Raw genomic sequence first — 18,723 nt, forward strand, 5'->3', positions numbered from 1 at the left:
TTAAAGCGGTCTTTTGATATTTGATTTCTAAGCTAATAAAGTGCGATGTTGTGAGTTGTAAGTTGTGTTTGTTGTACATGTATGAACCAGAACGTTCTATATTGATTGGGTTATGCAGAACTGCATCCGCCAACAATTGAATTAAAGCAATTTCCTCCTCTCTATAGGAAAACTTACATTTAGCTCTCGAGTTATGCTTACAATTGCATAACAGTTCATTGCTAACCAAACCAATACATATCTTACAGTCTGCAACCAAACATATTGTGAACCAATTTACAAGTTTACAACAATAGTTGTAAACAGTTCTTTCCGGCGCAGTGGCTTACTGCCATCTCTGAAAATCAAACTTCAATTACTTGCCCTTGATGACATCTTAAGCAGCTTTCTTCTCCTTATACCTTCTGGAAAAGACCATGTATACCAGCAAATTGAGGAGACTGAGTCCAGCCAAAAGCCAGTAGAAATAATCAAGATGGCCCTCATTCAAGTTGTCTGGAATCCATCCTGGACTCCCTCCCTGTGTAGTGATTGAGGTGACGATTGTGAGAATGAGAGAGCTGAGGTAACTCCCCAATGAATTTGTCAAAAGAGACAATGCACTGCACAAACTCCTCATGGCATCTGGCGCTTGCTCATAGAAAAACTCATGCTGCCCAATGAAGGTGAAAACTTCAGCAGCGCCTAACAAAAAATACTGTGGAATTTGCCAAAGTATACTAAGCGGAACAGCAACCTCTTCATCAACCAAGCCAAGCTCCCTGACAAGCTGCAATCGCTTAATCTCTACCACTGCAGCAGCTGACATACATAGAATTGATACAAAGAGCCCAATTCCCATACGTTCCAACTGTGAGAAACCCCTCTCCTTGCCTGTATACTTCTTAACGATTGGAATGATTATCGTATCGTAGATAGGGACCCAGATAATAACACTTACAAAATTAAAAAATGAAAGAGATGCTGCAGGAATGGTGACAGAACCAACAACTCTGTCCATGAGCTTTCCTTGTACCACAAACAATGTAGACATTTGGGCATAAACGGCAGAAAACACAATTCCGGTTGCCCAGATTGGGAACATGCGGATCAAAATCTTCAGTTCCTCTACCTGTGTAACAGTACAAAGCCTCCATGGATTTGAGAAGTCCCCATATTCAATCTCAGCATCTGACACCAAAGCAGCTTTATCAAGGCACCTGCAGCCAAGACATAGTACATTAACATCAATGCACTGAAACCAGCAATGTATTGCAGTATGTTTACTGGAATGATGCAACCCTATCCTGGACAATGAAGAAGAAGACTACCTCAGCTCATTGCTGTGCTCCAGCTTACGACTCCCTACAATGGCAGAGCTAATGTCTTGTGTTTCATAAAGGAGACTATCGTCTTCAGGCACTTTCAGGTTTCTTTTATGGTATGATGCAACCAAAACCTGGCATATTCTTGTGAGGGGACTGCCGCCTGGTTTCTGAAATCGGTACAGAGAAGTACCTAAAAATAAACTAGCAATGCAAACTCCCATAACCGCAGTAGGAATTCCAAATCCAATTCCCCACCCAACATCGTCCTGAATCCATACCAGTAAACTGCTTGCTATAATAGCACCAATGTTTTGAGAAAAGTAAAACCAGTTGAAATAGGATCCCTTCTTCACTCTTTCCTGGGGATCGGAATCGTCAAACTGATCTGCTCCAAAAGGCCATATACAAGGTTTGATGCCTCCAGTCCCTAATGCAATGAGATACAGTCCAGTAATGAATACAGCATATTGTGCAGTAGTAGCTTCGGGGCATACAGAATTAACACATGCAGCAGGCTCTAGTGCAGGAATTGAGGCCGAAAGAGTCAGTGTACACATTCCCTGCAGGAAATAGCAACCATTCGACATATGACGGGATATATAAAAGTCCATGGAATGTGATCAAGTACTAGAAATGAAAATATCTCTCGCACTCTTGATGACTACTCTGCTGCTTCTACTTACAATCAAGTAAACTAGGGTGAAACCAGCGATTGTCCAATATCTTCCCCAGTAAGTATCGGCTATGATGGCCCCGATGAGAGGTGTAAGATAGCAAGTTCCTTTCCAATTGGTAATAGCTGTTGCAGCATCAACAGTTCCTTCATGTAGTGTGTCAAGAAGATAATTGACAAGATTGGTAGAAATCCCATAGAAGGCCAATCGTTCACAAAAAAAGGTACCTGCATTTACATTTCAATTTATAAACTGTCATCAACAGAACACATTACTTGGATAGATAATAGTTAATAATGTTGAAAACAGTACATCACCAAGAACAAAGGAGCATGCTTTCCACTGGCCAGTTTTATCTTTAAGGGCAGGCCTTCCCTTGCTGTCAACTGAACCGTCTCCAGTGTACACTCCACTGCCATCATTCTGAAGAAACATAAAATATCATACATATATATAAGAGACAAAACATGATCCTAATGTGCAGAAGAAAAGTGATGCAGAACTCAATAGTGCAGTCCATGCACATTTGTACAACATCAAAAATCAAGCATTCATATTGTTTCAAGCATTGCAATGTTAGGTTTTCTCTTTTCCCGCTGAAAGGCTACAAGCTCTGTTGGCTGGCCATCTCTAAAATTGAACATTAGAAATGAAAATTCTTACTGTTTTGAGAAAGTAAAAGAACCAAAATCCTTGTATTCAAGCTTCTTTTGATAGATAGAGGCACAAAAAAATATATTTAAAAGACAAGGAAAAGTAAAGATGAGTGAGGATGAGATAAAAGTAAAGAGAGAAAGTCAAGTCTCTAGTCTCAACCACCAATCCAGCACCAAGTTTAACCAAACCAGCATGATATGGTCAGAAGTGGCATGTTTTGAATCAGCTCTAAGCCTCAGACTTATTTCTTTCTATACATGAAATTGGAAGGTAGAACTAAGCACACAGAACCCAAACCTTCCTCTTCACTCACTACCAACCAAATCAAAGTCAACTATTTTGTTTCTTATGACTATACACCAGCAGACAGGCTAGAGAGAACAAATCAAGCAAACGATTATCTTCCAATCCAAGAATGACATAAAATTTCCAGGGAGCAAAACAAAGAATCATTTCATGCAAAGCTAAGATTAAGAAAGAATGGAACCTGCAGAAACTTATCATCTAAAAGAACTCTTTCATCCTCATGAGAACTCATCCCTCTCGTTCTTTCATTTGGGTGGCTTCCTTTTCCTGGTTTCAGAGTGTCATCGACTTCAAAGAAGATTAGATGAGATTCTTTCGAGTTTTGGAATGATTAAAGAATGTTGTGACTAATAAATGATGGCTGACAAGAATGACTCAAATTATTGGCCCAATATTAGACTTGAGTAGGATTTGTGAACTCTTTCAGGATTACACGCAAGAACGAGTGGTTGTGTGTCACAGATTAAAGGGTCCTATAGAAAACCCAGAAATCAAAAGACCATATTAGATTTGATCCAATGTCTTTGTAGTTGACACTTGACACCTCCAATGTGAAAGAGATGCTTTTGTATCAGAGATGGAGGAAGAAGAAGATGAGAGCAAGGGAGAAAGACATCGTGAAAACTGAATAGGCTTTTATTTTTACAGACTTGGATAGAATATTACAGAGAGAATGTTTTTATGCTACTCCAAAATAACCACATCTACGGATCTACCTAATACCTATTACAATGACTCTAGTCCCTGCATCAAACTACCATACATTGCAAGGGTCATTGTCACTTACTGACCCTTCAAGTTTCCAAGAGGCACAATACTTTGGAAATGGTTTCTGTTGATTCACACAGCAGACATCGAGTCACATTCGAAGGCTTCAATGACTAGAAACTAATGGCCTTTTCAGACCAATATATGACACAAATTTCTTTGAAATCTCAAGGTACCTTAAGAAAAACGCAGGCTTGTTGTGGTTATTTACAAAGCATCAGTAACTGAATGATGATATTTTACAAATGGCTTCAGATAAAAGCCAGACATATACTTCTTGGGTTTTTTTTCCGATGGAGTATGGTTTGGAGAAAGGCTTCCGCGGCGGAGCATTAAGAAGCCTTCTTATGTTTATACTTTCCGGCACAGACCATGTACACCACCATGTTTATAAAGCTGAGTCCTGCTAAGAGCCAGAAGTAGTAATCCAGATGACCTGAATTCAAGTTGTCGGGGATCCATCCAGACTTCCCGCCTTGTGTTGTCAAGTAAGTTACTACTGTCAAAATGAAAGAGCTCAGATAATTTCCCAATGCAGTGGTCAGAAGTGATAAGGCGCTGCATAAACTGCGCATGGCATCTGGAGATTGGTCATAGAAGAACTCAAGTTGCCCAATGAATGTGAATATCTCTGCAGCTCCCAGCAAGAAGTATTGAGGAACTTGCCAAAAGATACTAATTGGTACAGCTACCTCTTTGTCAACCAAATCAAGTTCATTAGCAATATGCAATCGGTAAATCTCTACCACAGCAGCAGCTGACATGCATAGGACCGAAAGAAAGAGCCCAATGCCCATCCGTTGCAACTCTGAGAACCCCCTTTCCTTACCAGTAAATCTCCTTGCAATTGGGACAATGAACCTGTCATATATGGGGACCCAGAAGATAACACTGATGACATCAAAACTTGAGAGGGAGGCTGGGGGAATGGTGAAAGAACCAATAGATGTATCCATCATCGTCCCTTGTTCCACAAACATGGTTGACATTTGGGCATAGACAGCAGAAAACACAATTCCAGTAGCCCAGATAGGGAACATGCGGATTAAAATTTTGAATTCCTCCACCTGTGTAACGGTGCAAAGCCTCCATGGATTAGAGAACTCCCCAGTTTTCACCTCAGCTTCTGATATTACAGCAGCTTTATCAAGACATCTGCATCAAAATAAATTTCATCAAAAATTGAACTTGTATCTATTTTTCTGGTCGAGTTATTCAATAAACATGTGAAGTAAATATTCACAATGTTGCATGGTATGTATTACTGATGGCAGGAAATCAAAAGACACTTCCATTATTTAAGTATGGAAGTGCATCAAGAAATTGTGTGATTGTACACCTATTAGCTACATTCCTTATTTCAAACATGAAAAAATAACAATTTTTTGTTTAACAGATAAAAAAATTCTTTAATTTCAAGACAAAAGAAATTTACTTGAGCTCATCACTATGCTCCAGTTTACGACTTCCTTCAATGGCGGAGACTTTATCTTCTGTTTCGTATAGGAGACTACTGTCTTCAGGGACATTCAAATTCCACTTACGAAATGATGCCACCAAAACCTGGCACATTCTTGTAAGAGGGCTTCCCCCTGGTCTCTGAAATCTATAGAGTGGTGTGCCTGAAAAGAAACTAGCAATAGCGACAGCCATAAACAATGCAGGAATACCAAACCCTAGGCCCCATCCAGCATTGTCTTGAATATACACTATAAAGCTACTTGATATCAGAGCTCCAATGTTGATAGAAAAGTAAAACCAGTTGAAGAAAGATCCCTTCTTTACCCTTTCCCTGGCATCAGTATCATCAAACTGATCCGCCCCAAAGGATGAAACACATGGCTTAATTCCACCAGTTCCTAGAGCAATCAGATAGAGCCCAAAGAAGAACACTGCATACTGTGACGTACTAGCTGCAGGGCATGAAGAACCCACACATTCAGGAGGAATCAATGCAGGAAGTGTTGCTGAGAGAGTCAAAGTACACATTCCCTGTACCAGACAACAATTGAAACAATGAGTAACCATGCACATAGAAGAAAAAAGAAAGAGAGCTTTCTTACAATATTGGGTGCAAGAAGCGTCATCCCTAGAATGGAAATAACATAAACATTTACAGCTAGCTACAAAATGCATAGGTCTTGGAGTTAATGTGTTGCCAGCAGCAAGACAACAAAACATTGCTAACTACAGTAATTCTTTCAATCTTTCCAAAACTCTTTCATACTTGATCTAGGAAGCTGGAATTCAAGGGTCTCTGCCCAAATGTAAAGATGACAACAGCATATCAGACTTAGTGATAATTAAACAAGGATGACAGACTTAAACTCATCAAGATGAAATATAAGGTTGACCTGGGGACTTGACGATCTAGACAGAAATTTGTATTATATAAGTCCAAGTTCTTCTATGCAGTATGCACCAAAGAGAAGAACAGAAACTCTTTATTTTATACTTACGAGAAAGTAAATGGTGGAAAAAACAGCAATTGTCCAGTATCTTCCCCAGTATGCATCTGCTAAGACAGCCCCAATGAGTGGTGTAAGATAGCAAGTGCCCTGCCAAGTGGTAACATTTCTTGCTGCAGCAACATTTCCTTCGTGCAATTTGCTTGTTAGATAAGTGACCAGGTTAGTGGCAATCCCATAGTAGGCCAAGCGTTCACAACATTCGGTACCTGTAAGGTATACAAAAGATTATAAGAATTTGGATAATATTTCATACTCACGACAAACATACAGAACAAAAGACCACCTAGAATGAAGGGGCAAGCTCTCCAGTTTCCAGTATTTTGCTTTAAAACAGGATTTCCCTCAATGTCAACTGAGCCGTCTCCTGTGTACAATCCATTGCCTTCATCCTGAAGATAACATCATGTAAATAATGGAACAAACTACTGTATAAGAAAAACCAATATCCTTTTTTCCAATAACTAAAACTGTGTTGCAGACGTGCTGACTATCACCGACACAGTAGTCAGAATTCAAACAAAAACTCAGGAAAGAAAACACACACAAAGATGAACACAAATCATTTCAAATTATCAAAAAAGTTCGACAGTCGAGGGTATCCAAACAATTTCTAGTTTGTTCACTGCAATCAATATCTTACATTAAACTGAAAACTCGAAAACAGCTCATCCATCAATAACTACATACACATAGCTGCAAAAACACATCCTTTACTCCATGGCATGATCCTATGATTTGGCTGTTGCTAAATTACAGATTCTTGATGGAGCTGTAATGAACCCAGAGCCAAATTCTAATGATTTAACCGTAAGGACACACCTGATTCAAAAACCTCTCCTTAACAACACAAATTGTCTAAAACTCCTACGTATTTCTATCTATCTTTTGGCATGTTTCCAATTGAATCTTCAAAATTATGTAACCCATCACAAGTCAAACTACCCTGAAAATCCCTAAAAGGAGACAAACCCAATTCATCCAAACCAAAACCTCTATTGTCACAATAAAGATCCATCTTTAGAAAACCAATCCAACGTAATAATGAAAGTAAAACAGAAGCCAAACTCAACGAACCTGAAGAAGGCCACCTTCCAACAGCAATCTTTCGTCCTCATGAGAACCCATCTCTCTGTCTCTCTCTCTCTTTCTGGGGATCAATAACAATGCATGTAAATCTCTATATCAAACAAGAACTCTGTTTGGTTTGGCAGAGATGGATAACTGGATAGATTGGAGTTATTCTACCTCGGGAGTTGGAATAGTAAGAGGATGCAAGTATGGGGTCAAGAAGGAATCGTGGTTTACGTGACGTGACGTAGATAGCACCCACACCTTGGGACTCGGAACTAAATATACTACGATCAGGGGTCAAATTGTCAAATGAGACAAGGTTTCCTACCGAGAAAGGTAAAGGTAATGGTTTTCACCAACTAACCGATTCAGAAATTTGAGTAGAAGTCGTTCTTGTTGTTCTGGATCATGTTCACCTCCATCAGCTACAGAAAATATGGTTGCAACTTGCAGGATGAATGGGAAGACACGCCTTCCGAAACTCCAATAGCAGAGCAGGTGGAAGAAGATAGGATATTATGTGGAAGAATTGTCGTTGGCAACTAACTTTCAAATCCTTTTCTTGTACACTATAAACACGAAATTTACATACATCATTGTCTTCGTTAATATTATGAATGGTAATGATTAAGATTATATGATACGTTCGCACAGTTGTAGATATAAAAAATGTCATATAACATCTTGTTCATGCATTGGTAGTATAATCAAAGAATACATGATACAAATACACAATTGTAAGATGATCTAAATACATATGGTTTGAAGAAAACTCTCCGGTCTACCTTTCCCATTTTCAGAACCAAAATTAACAACTTTTATTAAACTTTTTTTTTATCAATTATTTTAGTTTGTGATCTTTTATTGGTCTTTTGATTTGTAACTCTTTGGGCAGCAATAACAAATTTATTCTTCGTTGTTCATTATCCTTAATAGATCTTAAGTTTTTGTGTTGTTTTTATTTTTCTGGGAGAGGTTCTGGTCTATATCCCTATTTTCTTTTATGTACTCTTTTGTTTCTCTTTTTTCAATAAAATAACTGAAACTGGGGGTAGGGCTAAGGCTCCCAGCTTTGTTGGGTTCCAAACCCTTAAAAAAAAAAACTTTTATTAATTAGATTATGAACTAAATAACTATCACACCTTGAAAATATATGAAGCTTGGGCCCTCAAGACACTTATATAGAGCCCATTGGGCATTAGCCCGTGATTAAAATAAGCCCATTTGACTTGTTAAGAAATCCAGGTGCTCCTAGTTGCCTGTTTCGCTTTAGTCAGCATCAACCACAACTAAGATTCGCCGCGTCGAAAAGTGTCAAAGTAAAACCAAATCTGCCATAATGTAAAACCATTCCCTCATCCTCATGCATTACGCACACACTTTAGAATTAGGGTGTGCACCTTCCCACCCATTGTATTCAACAAATCAAAGATAGAAGTATATATGGTTTGATGATGCATTTTCAATATTCGTACGCCACCAGAAGCATATATGCATTTTCAAGCATACATACTTGAAAATGAGGCATGGAGCGTGAATGTATATATGCATTTTCAACCCAGCATATATACTTCTTAACAAGTATATATGCATTTTCAAGCATAGAAGCAACATGTTTTGCCGTTAACTTCTAAGTTGGTGCATGTAAATATCCCGAACATGTAAAATTCAAACCCCCTCCCTTTGCTTGCAGGGCAGTCCACCTTATTTCTCTGGCTAGGTCAATTCTTTGTTTCCCGTTTTGCACACAAAATATTGTGGAAATCATGCAACATCAATACCTCTATTCCTTTTTCAGTCAAATTTTTCTAGAACTTCTTTTTTCAGCGACGGTTCACACAGAATCCACCAAGATTTTCTACAAAGATCATCACCGACACAGATCGATAGCCTATAAATACCAATTAAGGCTCTTCTCCTCTTCTCCAAGCAATAATCGATCCCAAAGCTCAGTATTTATAAGCTTCCTAACTCATCAATTCCCTACCAAGTTATTTTCGATCGCTTTTGATCCTTCTCTGTGAGGCCAAGCCTCTCTTAACTTGTTCATCGAGAACACAATGGGGCTCTCCAAGACATTCTCTGCTTCTGATGTGTCGGTCCATTCCACATTTGCATCTCGCTATGTCCGAGACAAGCCTGCTAAGTACGTATATTATCATATCTCCTTGATCTTAATTTTTGACGAATTCTTGTTTCTTAATTTGAGAGATTGAATTACTAATCGATTGTTGTATGTGTGCAGGTACAAGATGCCAGAGAACTCGACACCAAAGGAGGTGGCGTTCCAGGTTATCAATGACGAGCTGATGCTTGATGGGAAGCCAAGGCTGAACTTGGCGTCGTTTGTGACGACATGGATGGAGCCAGAGTGTGACAAGCTCATCATGGACTCCATGAACAAGAACTACGTCGACATGGATGAGTATCCTGTCACAACTGAGCTTCAGGTACCTACCAAGAAAACAAAATTACGTGATATATATGCACGTAAATTCTTGCATGCTTGTGTGTTATATTGCGGGCGCCTCATGTTTACTTCATACTGATGCGAATTCAATTCGGGATCATATCATCATCTAATTAAATCAGATCTTTCCTTCTGTGAAAGAATATTAGTTTGGAAGATCTTTCCCAATTCCTTTTGTTTGAAGAACCACACTTTGCAAAAAAGAAAAAAAATATATAAGAACTAAGTACTGCGTAAATATAATGCTAATTAGGTGTGTTTTTCTTCGATGAAAGCTAATTAGGTGTGTTGGTGCTAATTATGCGTTAACATGTACAGAATCGGTGCGTGAACATGATAGCAGATCTTTTTAATGCTCCACATAAGGAGACTGATGAGGATGCCACCGGAACTGGAACAGTCGGGTCATCTGAGGCCATCATGTTGGCAGGTCTCGCATTCAAGAGGAAGTGGCAAAATAAGATGAAGGCTAAAGGAAAATCCTATGACAAGCCTAATATCGTTACTGGTGCAAATGTGCAGGTTGACACACACATCTATATATGTAACTCTTTGTAGTTGCAAATGAAGAACGTACATCAGTTTTTTAACAATACATATGCTATGGTATATATAGGTATGCTGGGAGAAATTTGCTAGGTACTTTGAAGTAGAACTGAAGGAAGTGAAGGTGAGGGAAGACTATTATGTAATGGACCCTGCGAAAGCTGTGGAGATGGTAGATGAAAACACCATCTGCGTTGCTGCTATATTGGGTTCAACTTACAATGGAGAGTTCGAAGATGTCAAGCTCTTGAATGATCTTTTGCTTGAGAAGAATAAGCAAACTGGGTACGTACTATATTGCTACAAAATAACTTCTTATATAGCATGCTTATATGTTTGGTTATGTTAAAGTATATAACTATATATGTTGGATTGATTTGGCAGATGGGATACACCAATTCATGTTGATGCAGCTAGTGGTGGATTCATAGCGCCGTTTTTGTATCCCGAGCTAGAATGGGATTTTCGTCTTCCATTGGTGAAGAGCATCAATGTGAGTGGTCATAAGTATGGCCTTGTGTATGCTGGAGTTGGGTGGATCATTTGGAGGTCCAAAGAAGACTTGCCTAAAGATCTAATCTTTCACATCAATTATCTTGGAGCTGAACAACCCACCTTCACTCTCAATTTCTCTAAAGGTAATCAGCATTACCTTAAGCAATAAAATTAACAGCTTGTGCCCTAAATCTTACCTGTTAATTATTTGCGCACAGGTTCGAGTCAAATCATCGCTCAATACTATCAATTTATCAGACATGGTTATGAGGGATACCGCAACATCATGGAGAACTGTCACAACAATGCCATGGTGTTGAAGGCGGGTTTGGAAAAAACGGAGCGCTTCAAAATCTTGTCGAAGGACATTGGGGTTCCGGTGGTGGCGTTTTCTTTGAAAGACACGAGCCGATACGATGAGTACATGGTGTCTGAGCATTTGAGGCGTTTTGGCTGGATCGTGCCGGCCTACTCCATGCCGGAGGATGCTAAGCACGTCGCCTTACTCCGTGCTGTAATAAGGGAAGACTTCTCTCGCACTCTAGCTGAGCGTCTTGTGCTTGACATCACTCATGTCCTGAATGAGCTCGACAAGCTGCCGCTGCCAACTATCAGTCCAAATGGTGGTGACCAAGTGTGTAATGGCGGCAATTGCAACGGAAGCATGAACACTCCGGTGTTGAAAAGGAAACTATCAGATAGTGATCATGAAGAGGATTGCATCCCTAAACTGGCGAAGTGTGCTTAATGATCAAAAGGGGGTACGTGGCTTCAGACAAGTGTTTAAGAGAGTTTAGTTTTGTTTGTTTAATCATCTTATTTATATTGTGATGAGTCAAAACAAATTTTCCGCCTAAGTATTTATAATTAGTTCAATTGTTTTAAACTTTTGAGTTCAAGTAGTTTCATGTGGCCGGGATGTGCTACCTTCATTCTTTTTATTGTGTAGTAACATAATTTTAAAGTTTTGCTTCAATTTCAGTTTTGTTAGGTTTTATTTTTGTTTTTACTTTTTTGAGTTACATATATCCACATTCTATATTTTACAATCTACATGTTATCGTTTTATAATTTTTATGCCTAGTTCTCGGTAGAGTTTCTATTTTCCTCTTAATTAACAGATTCTATTGTGTAGTGGACTATCGGACCCAATATTGGCTAGTGCCCTATCACACGTGCCCAAGTTTTATATGCCATTACTTCCACCTGTAAATCTGAAATAAACAGCTCAAGTTCATGGAGAATAAAACATGCTGGAGAGAAAGCTAGCTCGTGAAAGATCTGAATTCAGATACAAGGTAAAGATTGATGTGTCACCTTCTTGAAGTATATCACTAGCTACTCACCGAGTCACAGTAGCACTCTGCACTCTGAGTTGCTCGATCGATCAGTGTGAACATTTCTTGCGATTCATTCAGTTCATGATTACATGTTGAATAAACTAAATCACGAACCCTATAGTCATCTTTCCGCACCTTCACAACCACCCCACTATATGCAAAAGCACCATTTCCTACGTCCTATAAATAACGCCATGCCTCTCTAGCTAAGTCCATAGAGCCCAGTGTACAAGCTAAAGATCACCATATCATATCAAGAATATCACAAGTCTAGCTAGCAAACATGAACTGCAGCATTCCTAAAGCCTGCCTTGTTCTTGCCTTTGTGTTTCTGGTAGCTACGCAATTCTTGGTCGAGGAAGTTGGCGCGGCGGGAGAATGTGGTAAGACCCCGATCAGGACTGCGGCGACTAGCTTGAGCCCATGCCTGAGTGCAGCCAGAAACGCGAGGGCTAAGGTTCCACCAGCTTGCTGCACCAAAGTTGGTGCCCTGATTAAGACTGCCCCGAAATGCCTTTGTGCTGTTTTGTTGTCACCTTTGGCAAAGCAAGCTGGTATTAATCCCGCAATCGCCATCGCTATTCCAAAGAAATGCAACATCAGGAACCGACCTGCTGGAAAGAAGTGCGGAAGTAAGCAATATGTCATGCACGCATCATAAATATTTTTTGCTTCAATTTTTGCTGCAATAATCCTTTTGCTTTTGCTTTGTACTTTGATGCCTTTTGTTCTGTTATATTGTTCTTAGGGCAAAAGCATGCTCCATTATAATCTGCATTATTTTGTTTATAACCTACTTTGTAATTTTATGTATGCAGGGTACGTCGTCCCATAAGCCAAAATCACAGAGCAAGGCTAGCTACCTACCTACCTACTGCAGATGCAATAATGTGAAACGTGATTAGTAAAACTGTGTTAAAGTTAGAATAAAATGTAATGAAGGGTCACGTTAATTGTTATAGTGGGCTATTTGGTGACCCTTTCGAGCACTCATTGAGTTCAGTTTATATGTGTGTGTGCTAATTAAGTTTTTAATAACATTACGTGCTTAGTTTAAGGTCAAGCAAAAGAAATACTTCTTACACTTGTCAATAAAACTTCATCAATCTTTATACACATGCAATAGCTTGATTCGAATTACCTAGTTCATACTTCTTCCTTTTTTCATTTCATTCTTCTTCCTAGCGTCAAATTAATGAAAACTGCATGCAGAACTGAATGAATCAAAACAATTGGAGGTTTATGACTAATGAATCAGATGAACAGGTGCAAAATATATTCAGATTGTACATTTTGTAATGAATGAAAACACTGACCTGTGTAATGATTGTCATTACCGAAACAAACCAAAATGATTTCCTTACGGAAAATTTGAAAGACTGGCTAGTTTGATGAATGCAAGTGTATGCACTTAATCAATCCCGTTCTGGGTCCCCTTTCACTGAATTCAAATTCTGATAATAAGTGCTAAAAATACACACTTAACGGTGAAATCTCTGATTATCATTAGCAGCAAATCTGTATGAAATCCAGCTGTGCATGGGCCTTAGCTACATCATTAGACTTTCCACAAATTAATAAGTTTTCAAATTATCTTCCCCACCTGCCGGCCATGCCATCTGTTTAAATACCGGTCAGTTTCCGGCAGCAAGCACCGCATAATAAGACGTATACTGATAGCGATGGCTGCCGGAGCAAACTGCATGTATGTCTCAATGGTCAATACCTTCTCGATCATCAAAACAAACAAACATGCTCTCTGTCGTCAGATCACACACGAAGCACAGTGTGAGTGATGCTTCACACTAGACAAAGTTAATCAAATTTCATGATGAAAAGGGTTTGGTCCCATGCCCACCAAATACACGAAATATATGACTATGATAATGAAGTCTTCTGTTCAATTCTTCTTGCTCGAATCCATTTCATTATCACAAGGCATGCCAAGCAGTGGACCCAAAGCTTCATAATCAACCAACCAACAAAAGAAAAAGAAACAGAATTTGGAAGAAAAATGGTGACAAGGTGTAGAAAAAAGTCCCGGAAAGAGGAACGGTTGGGAAGCATATACAGCAATCTGATGAAGAAGAAACCAAAAAGGAAAAGCTGAAATTTGAATTGTATCTTCAACACTAAACAGTAGTACATAGATTGGCTTGTATAGATTAGAGCATATCTATCTATCTCTTTATTCTTTGCCTGTTTGTTTTTTACATTATATTTGATCTATGATACAATGCAACACCATCATACGAGTACCCTCCGCAATTATTTAGTTCCCCACAAGAAAATCAAAAGCGACTACTACATTTTCCGAATCCCTAGATTCACCAACTTTGGTTTTTTAATTTTAATTTTTCTAAAACCCTGCCGTTGACTGATGACTGCTTCTTCTAAAATCAACTCATTCTTTAACTTTTTCTCCATTGCTTTCTCTGGGCATAAATACAAGCATTTCCCGTTTCATGGGTCATTCACTCTCTCTCAGTCTCATCTCTTTCATCAACAGAAAGAGAGATGGGTGAGCTTCACTCCATGTCCATGGCTTACTCTAGCAACAGCTTAGCCTTAGGAGGACCAGGAGGACTGGGTCTTGGTCTAGGACTGGGAGGAGGGAATAATTGGGATAATTGCCATAACTTCAACCTTGGAGTTCTCAGCTCGGACCGGATGTCTTTAGGTACCACTTTCTTTTTCCTTTTTCTCTACGGTTTCATGTTCTTCGTTTTAATGGGTGCTTTGCATTTTGATCAATACTGACTAAGCTTGCTTGGAATTGGAACACATTTTCGTGCAGTGATGGATGACTTCGATGCGCCACCATTTTCCTCTACCCTGGAGTCGGATTTCTCGACCGGTTACTTGGAAGACGCTTTGGTCGAATTCAGCGAGCGCTCGAAAAGAAGACGCATGCTCTTGTTTAACGATGACAAGATCAGATCAGACTCTACTGCTTCTGCTTCAAAGGTACTAATTAATTTCAATTAGCGTTTTGTTACTTCAGTACTGCACTACTACTGCATGCACAGCTTGGCAACAAGTTAATTGCATGATTTACATCTATATTGTGTTAATTATATATACAGGCATACTGGAATTCAGACTGGGAAATGTCTGAGAGTTTTGACAGCATCAGCCAACTAATCACCTCTGCTGGGCTATCAGGTAGTTAATTACGTAGACAGCACATGTTCTTTTCACTTTTAGTTAGTTTCGTTTCACTAATTAAGTTAGTTTTTGGATCTACTAGGTGATGATGATCCTGCAAGTATGAGTAATACGCCAATTAGTAAAATCTATGGGGATGAGACAAACATAGCCGACACGAAGATGAACACAGGAGAAGAAGCTATTGATTCCTCGTCTTCATCTTCTTCTTGCAAAGAATCAGCCAACACCAACTCCATGGCTGCCGAGAAAGAAAGCCCCTTTTCCGTCGATGCTCTTCCCGCAGGTATCTTAGTCTTTCTTAAATTCCATCTTAAAGTTAAACAAATTAAACACGTACTTAAGGCAATACATAACGATGGTCGTTGATTTCGTGTTGAACACAGATGAGAAGAGAAAGAAGAAGAGGGCGGTAATGACGTCGAGGGTGGTGTATCCCTTTGCGGTGGTGAAGCCGGGAGGAGTAGAAGGTGACGTGACGCTAAACGACATTAACGAGAGGATTTCAATGCCACCAACGCGACCAGTACGACACCCAGTTGGGGACTTTGCGTGTCGGCCATGCGTATCTGATCCTGATGGTCCTGGACTTTCTGGTAAAGCTGTGGTGGCCCTTACCAGAATTCAAACACAGGGACGAGGCACGATCACTATTATCAGAACCAGAGGCTAGCTAAAAACACAGTCGACTCGATCATGCCATGCACTTCATTAGTGGAGTTACTTTAATTAGCTAGTTAATTATATATATTATGTAATGAACTGTATATATAGTACATGTTGAATTAAGCGCGCATTTACCATCATTTGCATTGTGAAAGGTTAATTTGTACAGAGGCATTAATTTGGAAGAACACCTGCGATTAGTTCTGAGGTGATCTTCATAATAATGATGCATGTAAGGAAAAAAGAGAAAAGAGAAAAAGAAAAAGGGCGAATATGAACTCTGAAAGAAGAAAAAGATAGAGAATAGAAACGAAGATTAAAGCCTGCGATGTATTGTCTGGCATAAATAGTGTCAAAGGCAATATTATTGTTCTTGTTCCTCGTTCGCAAGGTGTAAAGGTTATCGACCATGTCAAGAAAAAAAGAAACCCTAATGTTGGTTTTCACTCTTCGATGTTTGTTTATTAATTTGAACAAATTAATATAACATTATTGGTGATAATTCATGATTAATTATCTTAATTATACGATGGATGTTTGTTATGAAAGCTTTATATATTATCATCCAATTTCATACTTTACCTAATTACCTTTAATTAGCAACCTGCTGCAGACCACTTTTGTCCTAGATTCCAACTAGCCAGCATGCTAGCTAGCTATCTACAACTAAAATTAGAAACGATCGTCTCCATTATTTGTTAATTAGGGTAATTTTTAAACCTATGTATCAGACCAAGACTTTAAGGCCATTGGGCAAATTGGCTTTTAATTTGTTCATATGCTTCATATATATAATTAATCAGTGCACCAATCATTAGTGTGGTGCATGTTATATAGCACTACTATATAATTTGATCCTTGACCAAATGCCTCCTACATATTCTTCTTCTTCTTCATGTGTTGCATTGTCTTCTTCTTCATAGTCGTGGGTCAACACCCCGCAATTTCAAACGATCGAGTTCACCTGATTCAGGACAATATCTAACACAGGGGGCCATACAAATTAACTTGTACCCTTATAATAGTTTTAAGTGTGACATATATACACACACACAAGATTAATTATTCGAACAAATATAATTGTATTAGGAAGAATGACTCTTGATGGATCACCACCCTTTATTTCCTTTTGAGTTTTGTTATGCAAAGTTTTAATATATATCGGGCGGTCAGAATATGAGAAGTAGACCAATTAAGCTCGCAAAAGGAGGAGCACATCACATGCTTAAAAGTTAGTCGCATCCAATTAAGCATGTATAGCTACATGGCTTAATTACTTGGTGCCAGTGTGACCAAGAGAGTGACGTGGGATTTGGTGTTTTGTCCCATTATAACAATGATTATTGGTTTTAGGTGAGGAAGCTTTTAACCTTTATACCCTCTCCCAATTTTCAGTTGGATTTGCAGAATCTAGGTCCCCAGGTAAAAGACATGCACAGAAGATCGAGCACACTAGTGCGATGCTGCTGATATGAAATTAAAAGACCTACCTAAAACCATTGTTATTGATCCATGCTGTTGATCGAGCACACTAGGTCCCAAGTTCCATTGTTATTGATTTTATGGTAAAGACTACTAGAAATATAAATCATAAGCATTTTTTTTTCCAAGATCTACAATATTTCAAAATAAAGCACTTAAAGAAAGATGGAAAAAGAAACCAAAGTACAAAAACCGTATAGGAAAAAAAGAGAAGACATATGTGTGTTATGAAGAAAGATATTCTTAGGTTTTCTTTTACTAGCAGAATGATGGTTTTTGTTTTTTTTGTTTTTCTTTCTTTTTTCATAAGTATGAAAGTCACTCAACATTGTTGTCTACTCACAAGTAATGAACTTTCTAGCTATACACGTTGACAACTTATACCAATATCGATAGCATACACATGTCGACATCGGACATTCACACGGCTATATGTAGAGAACGAATGAATCTAGCAGGCCTCATCGTGATTGAGGCATTGAAGCATTGAACTTGTGCGAGTTGGGCCAGTACTCCTAACATATAAAGTTACTACAGAAGCTGGAATTGGATATCATCACCATGAACTTTACTCTGATCCGGATGCAGCTCATATTCAGGCCTATAACATATTCTTGATTCCTTGTTATGTAGACTAATACTCTGTAAAGTGTAGCTAGGAATTGGGCCACATCATATAGTTAATTTCCCTAATACTTGACAAACCGAGCCCAAATCATCCAAACACGAACCGCATTCTAGCCAAGGTACAATCGTACACGGTCGTGACTCGTGAGTGGTCGTAGTTGACCGGATTAATTAAGTGCAAGAACTCAAAAACTTGAATCTAGTCCAAGCATCGGCTCTTTTCAACGATCGATACCAGGACATGGTCAATCAATTTGTCAAACTTATAATTTGAGTCAGTCAAGGAGACTATTCGTTAATTAATCTCCTTGAAAGAGTTCTAAAGCGTTTTCCTAAGCTCACACCACGTCTGGTTCTCTACCCGGCTACTCGGCCGTGTGAGTCACATAGCAGTCAACTCCGCCCGCCAGAGAATTAATTTCTCTGTGTTGCTCTATACGTACTAATAGTGTTTGCTGGTTTTGTCATCTTAGATCGAACACAGAGATTTTCATGGGAAAATAGGAGAACGTTAAAAGATGAAACAGATCGAGACAATTAAGCTAGCTAGCTAGAAAAATGATGAGACCCATGTATCAGACTATCAGGACTAATTAACAAAATGAGCATACATAATTTCAAGCAATGTTACACGTTACAGAGGCTTTTCTGCTATACATGTATGTATAACATACA

At 38.9% G+C, this 18,723-nt stretch overlaps 5 protein-coding genes across 6 annotated transcripts; 3 read left to right on the forward strand and 2 right to left on the reverse strand.

Moving 5' to 3' along the window:
- Positions 1–138: 138 nt before the first annotated feature.
- On the reverse strand, positions 139–3,474 carry LOC101310116 (peptide transporter PTR2-like). The gene is made up of 5 exons (XM_004297749.1): positions 3,126–3,474; positions 2,299–2,404; positions 1,991–2,208; positions 1,311–1,867; positions 139–1,199 (listed from the first exon to the last, which is right to left on the reverse strand). Exons 1-5 carry the CDS (start codon positions 3,174–3,176, stop codon positions 377–379), a joined length of 1,755 nt encoding a protein of 584 aa, XP_004297797.1. The 5' UTR covers positions 3,177–3,474; the 3' UTR covers positions 139–376.
- A 348-nt stretch (positions 3,475–3,822) lies between these two features.
- Positions 3,823–7,543, reverse strand: LOC101310408 (peptide transporter PTR2-like). Its single transcript, XM_004297750.1, has 6 exons — positions 7,429–7,543; positions 7,258–7,330; positions 6,467–6,572; positions 6,172–6,389; positions 5,148–5,704; positions 3,823–4,867 (listed from the first exon to the last, which is right to left on the reverse strand). The coding sequence occupies exons 2-6, from the start codon at positions 7,306–7,308 to the stop codon at positions 4,045–4,047; spliced, it is 1,755 nt and encodes a 584-aa protein (XP_004297798.1). The 5' UTR covers positions 7,309–7,330; positions 7,429–7,543; the 3' UTR covers positions 3,823–4,044.
- Positions 7,544–9,314: 1,771 nt separating this feature from the next.
- Positions 9,315–11,513, forward strand: LOC101300439 (glutamate decarboxylase 1-like). The gene is made up of 6 exons (XM_004298590.1): positions 9,315–9,400; positions 9,500–9,704; positions 10,043–10,246; positions 10,341–10,555; positions 10,655–10,908; positions 10,984–11,513. The coding sequence occupies exons 1-6, from the start codon at positions 9,315–9,317 to the stop codon at positions 11,511–11,513; spliced, it is 1,494 nt and encodes a 497-aa protein (XP_004298638.1).
- Positions 11,514–12,319: 806 nt separating this feature from the next.
- LOC101310694 (non-specific lipid-transfer protein 4-like) lies at positions 12,320–13,226 on the forward strand. Of its 2 annotated transcripts, XM_004297752.1 has the most exons (2): positions 12,320–12,737; positions 12,924–13,226. In XM_004297752.1, exons 1-2 carry the CDS (start codon positions 12,389–12,391, stop codon positions 12,938–12,940), a joined length of 366 nt encoding a protein of 121 aa, XP_004297800.1. In that variant the 5' UTR covers positions 12,320–12,388; the 3' UTR covers positions 12,941–13,226. The 2 variants fall into 2 exon arrangements, with proteins under 2 accessions (XP_004297800.1, XP_004297799.1); XM_004297751.1 differs by having other exon boundaries at positions 12,320–13,030.
- Positions 13,227–14,576: 1,350 nt separating this feature from the next.
- LOC101311184 (protein XRI1-like) lies at positions 14,577–16,090 on the forward strand. Its single transcript, XM_004297753.1, has 5 exons — positions 14,577–14,785; positions 14,903–15,072; positions 15,192–15,270; positions 15,356–15,559; positions 15,660–16,090. Exons 1-5 carry the CDS (start codon positions 14,623–14,625, stop codon positions 15,944–15,946), a joined length of 903 nt encoding a protein of 300 aa, XP_004297801.1. The 5' UTR covers positions 14,577–14,622; the 3' UTR covers positions 15,947–16,090.
- Positions 16,091–18,723: the final 2,633 nt, after the last annotated feature.

Source organism: Fragaria vesca, linkage group LG4, assembly GCF_000184155.1.
Source record: "Fragaria vesca subsp. vesca linkage group LG4, FraVesHawaii_1.0, whole genome shotgun sequence".
Classification (NCBI taxonomy): Eukaryota; Viridiplantae; Streptophyta; class Magnoliopsida; order Rosales; family Rosaceae; genus Fragaria; species Fragaria vesca.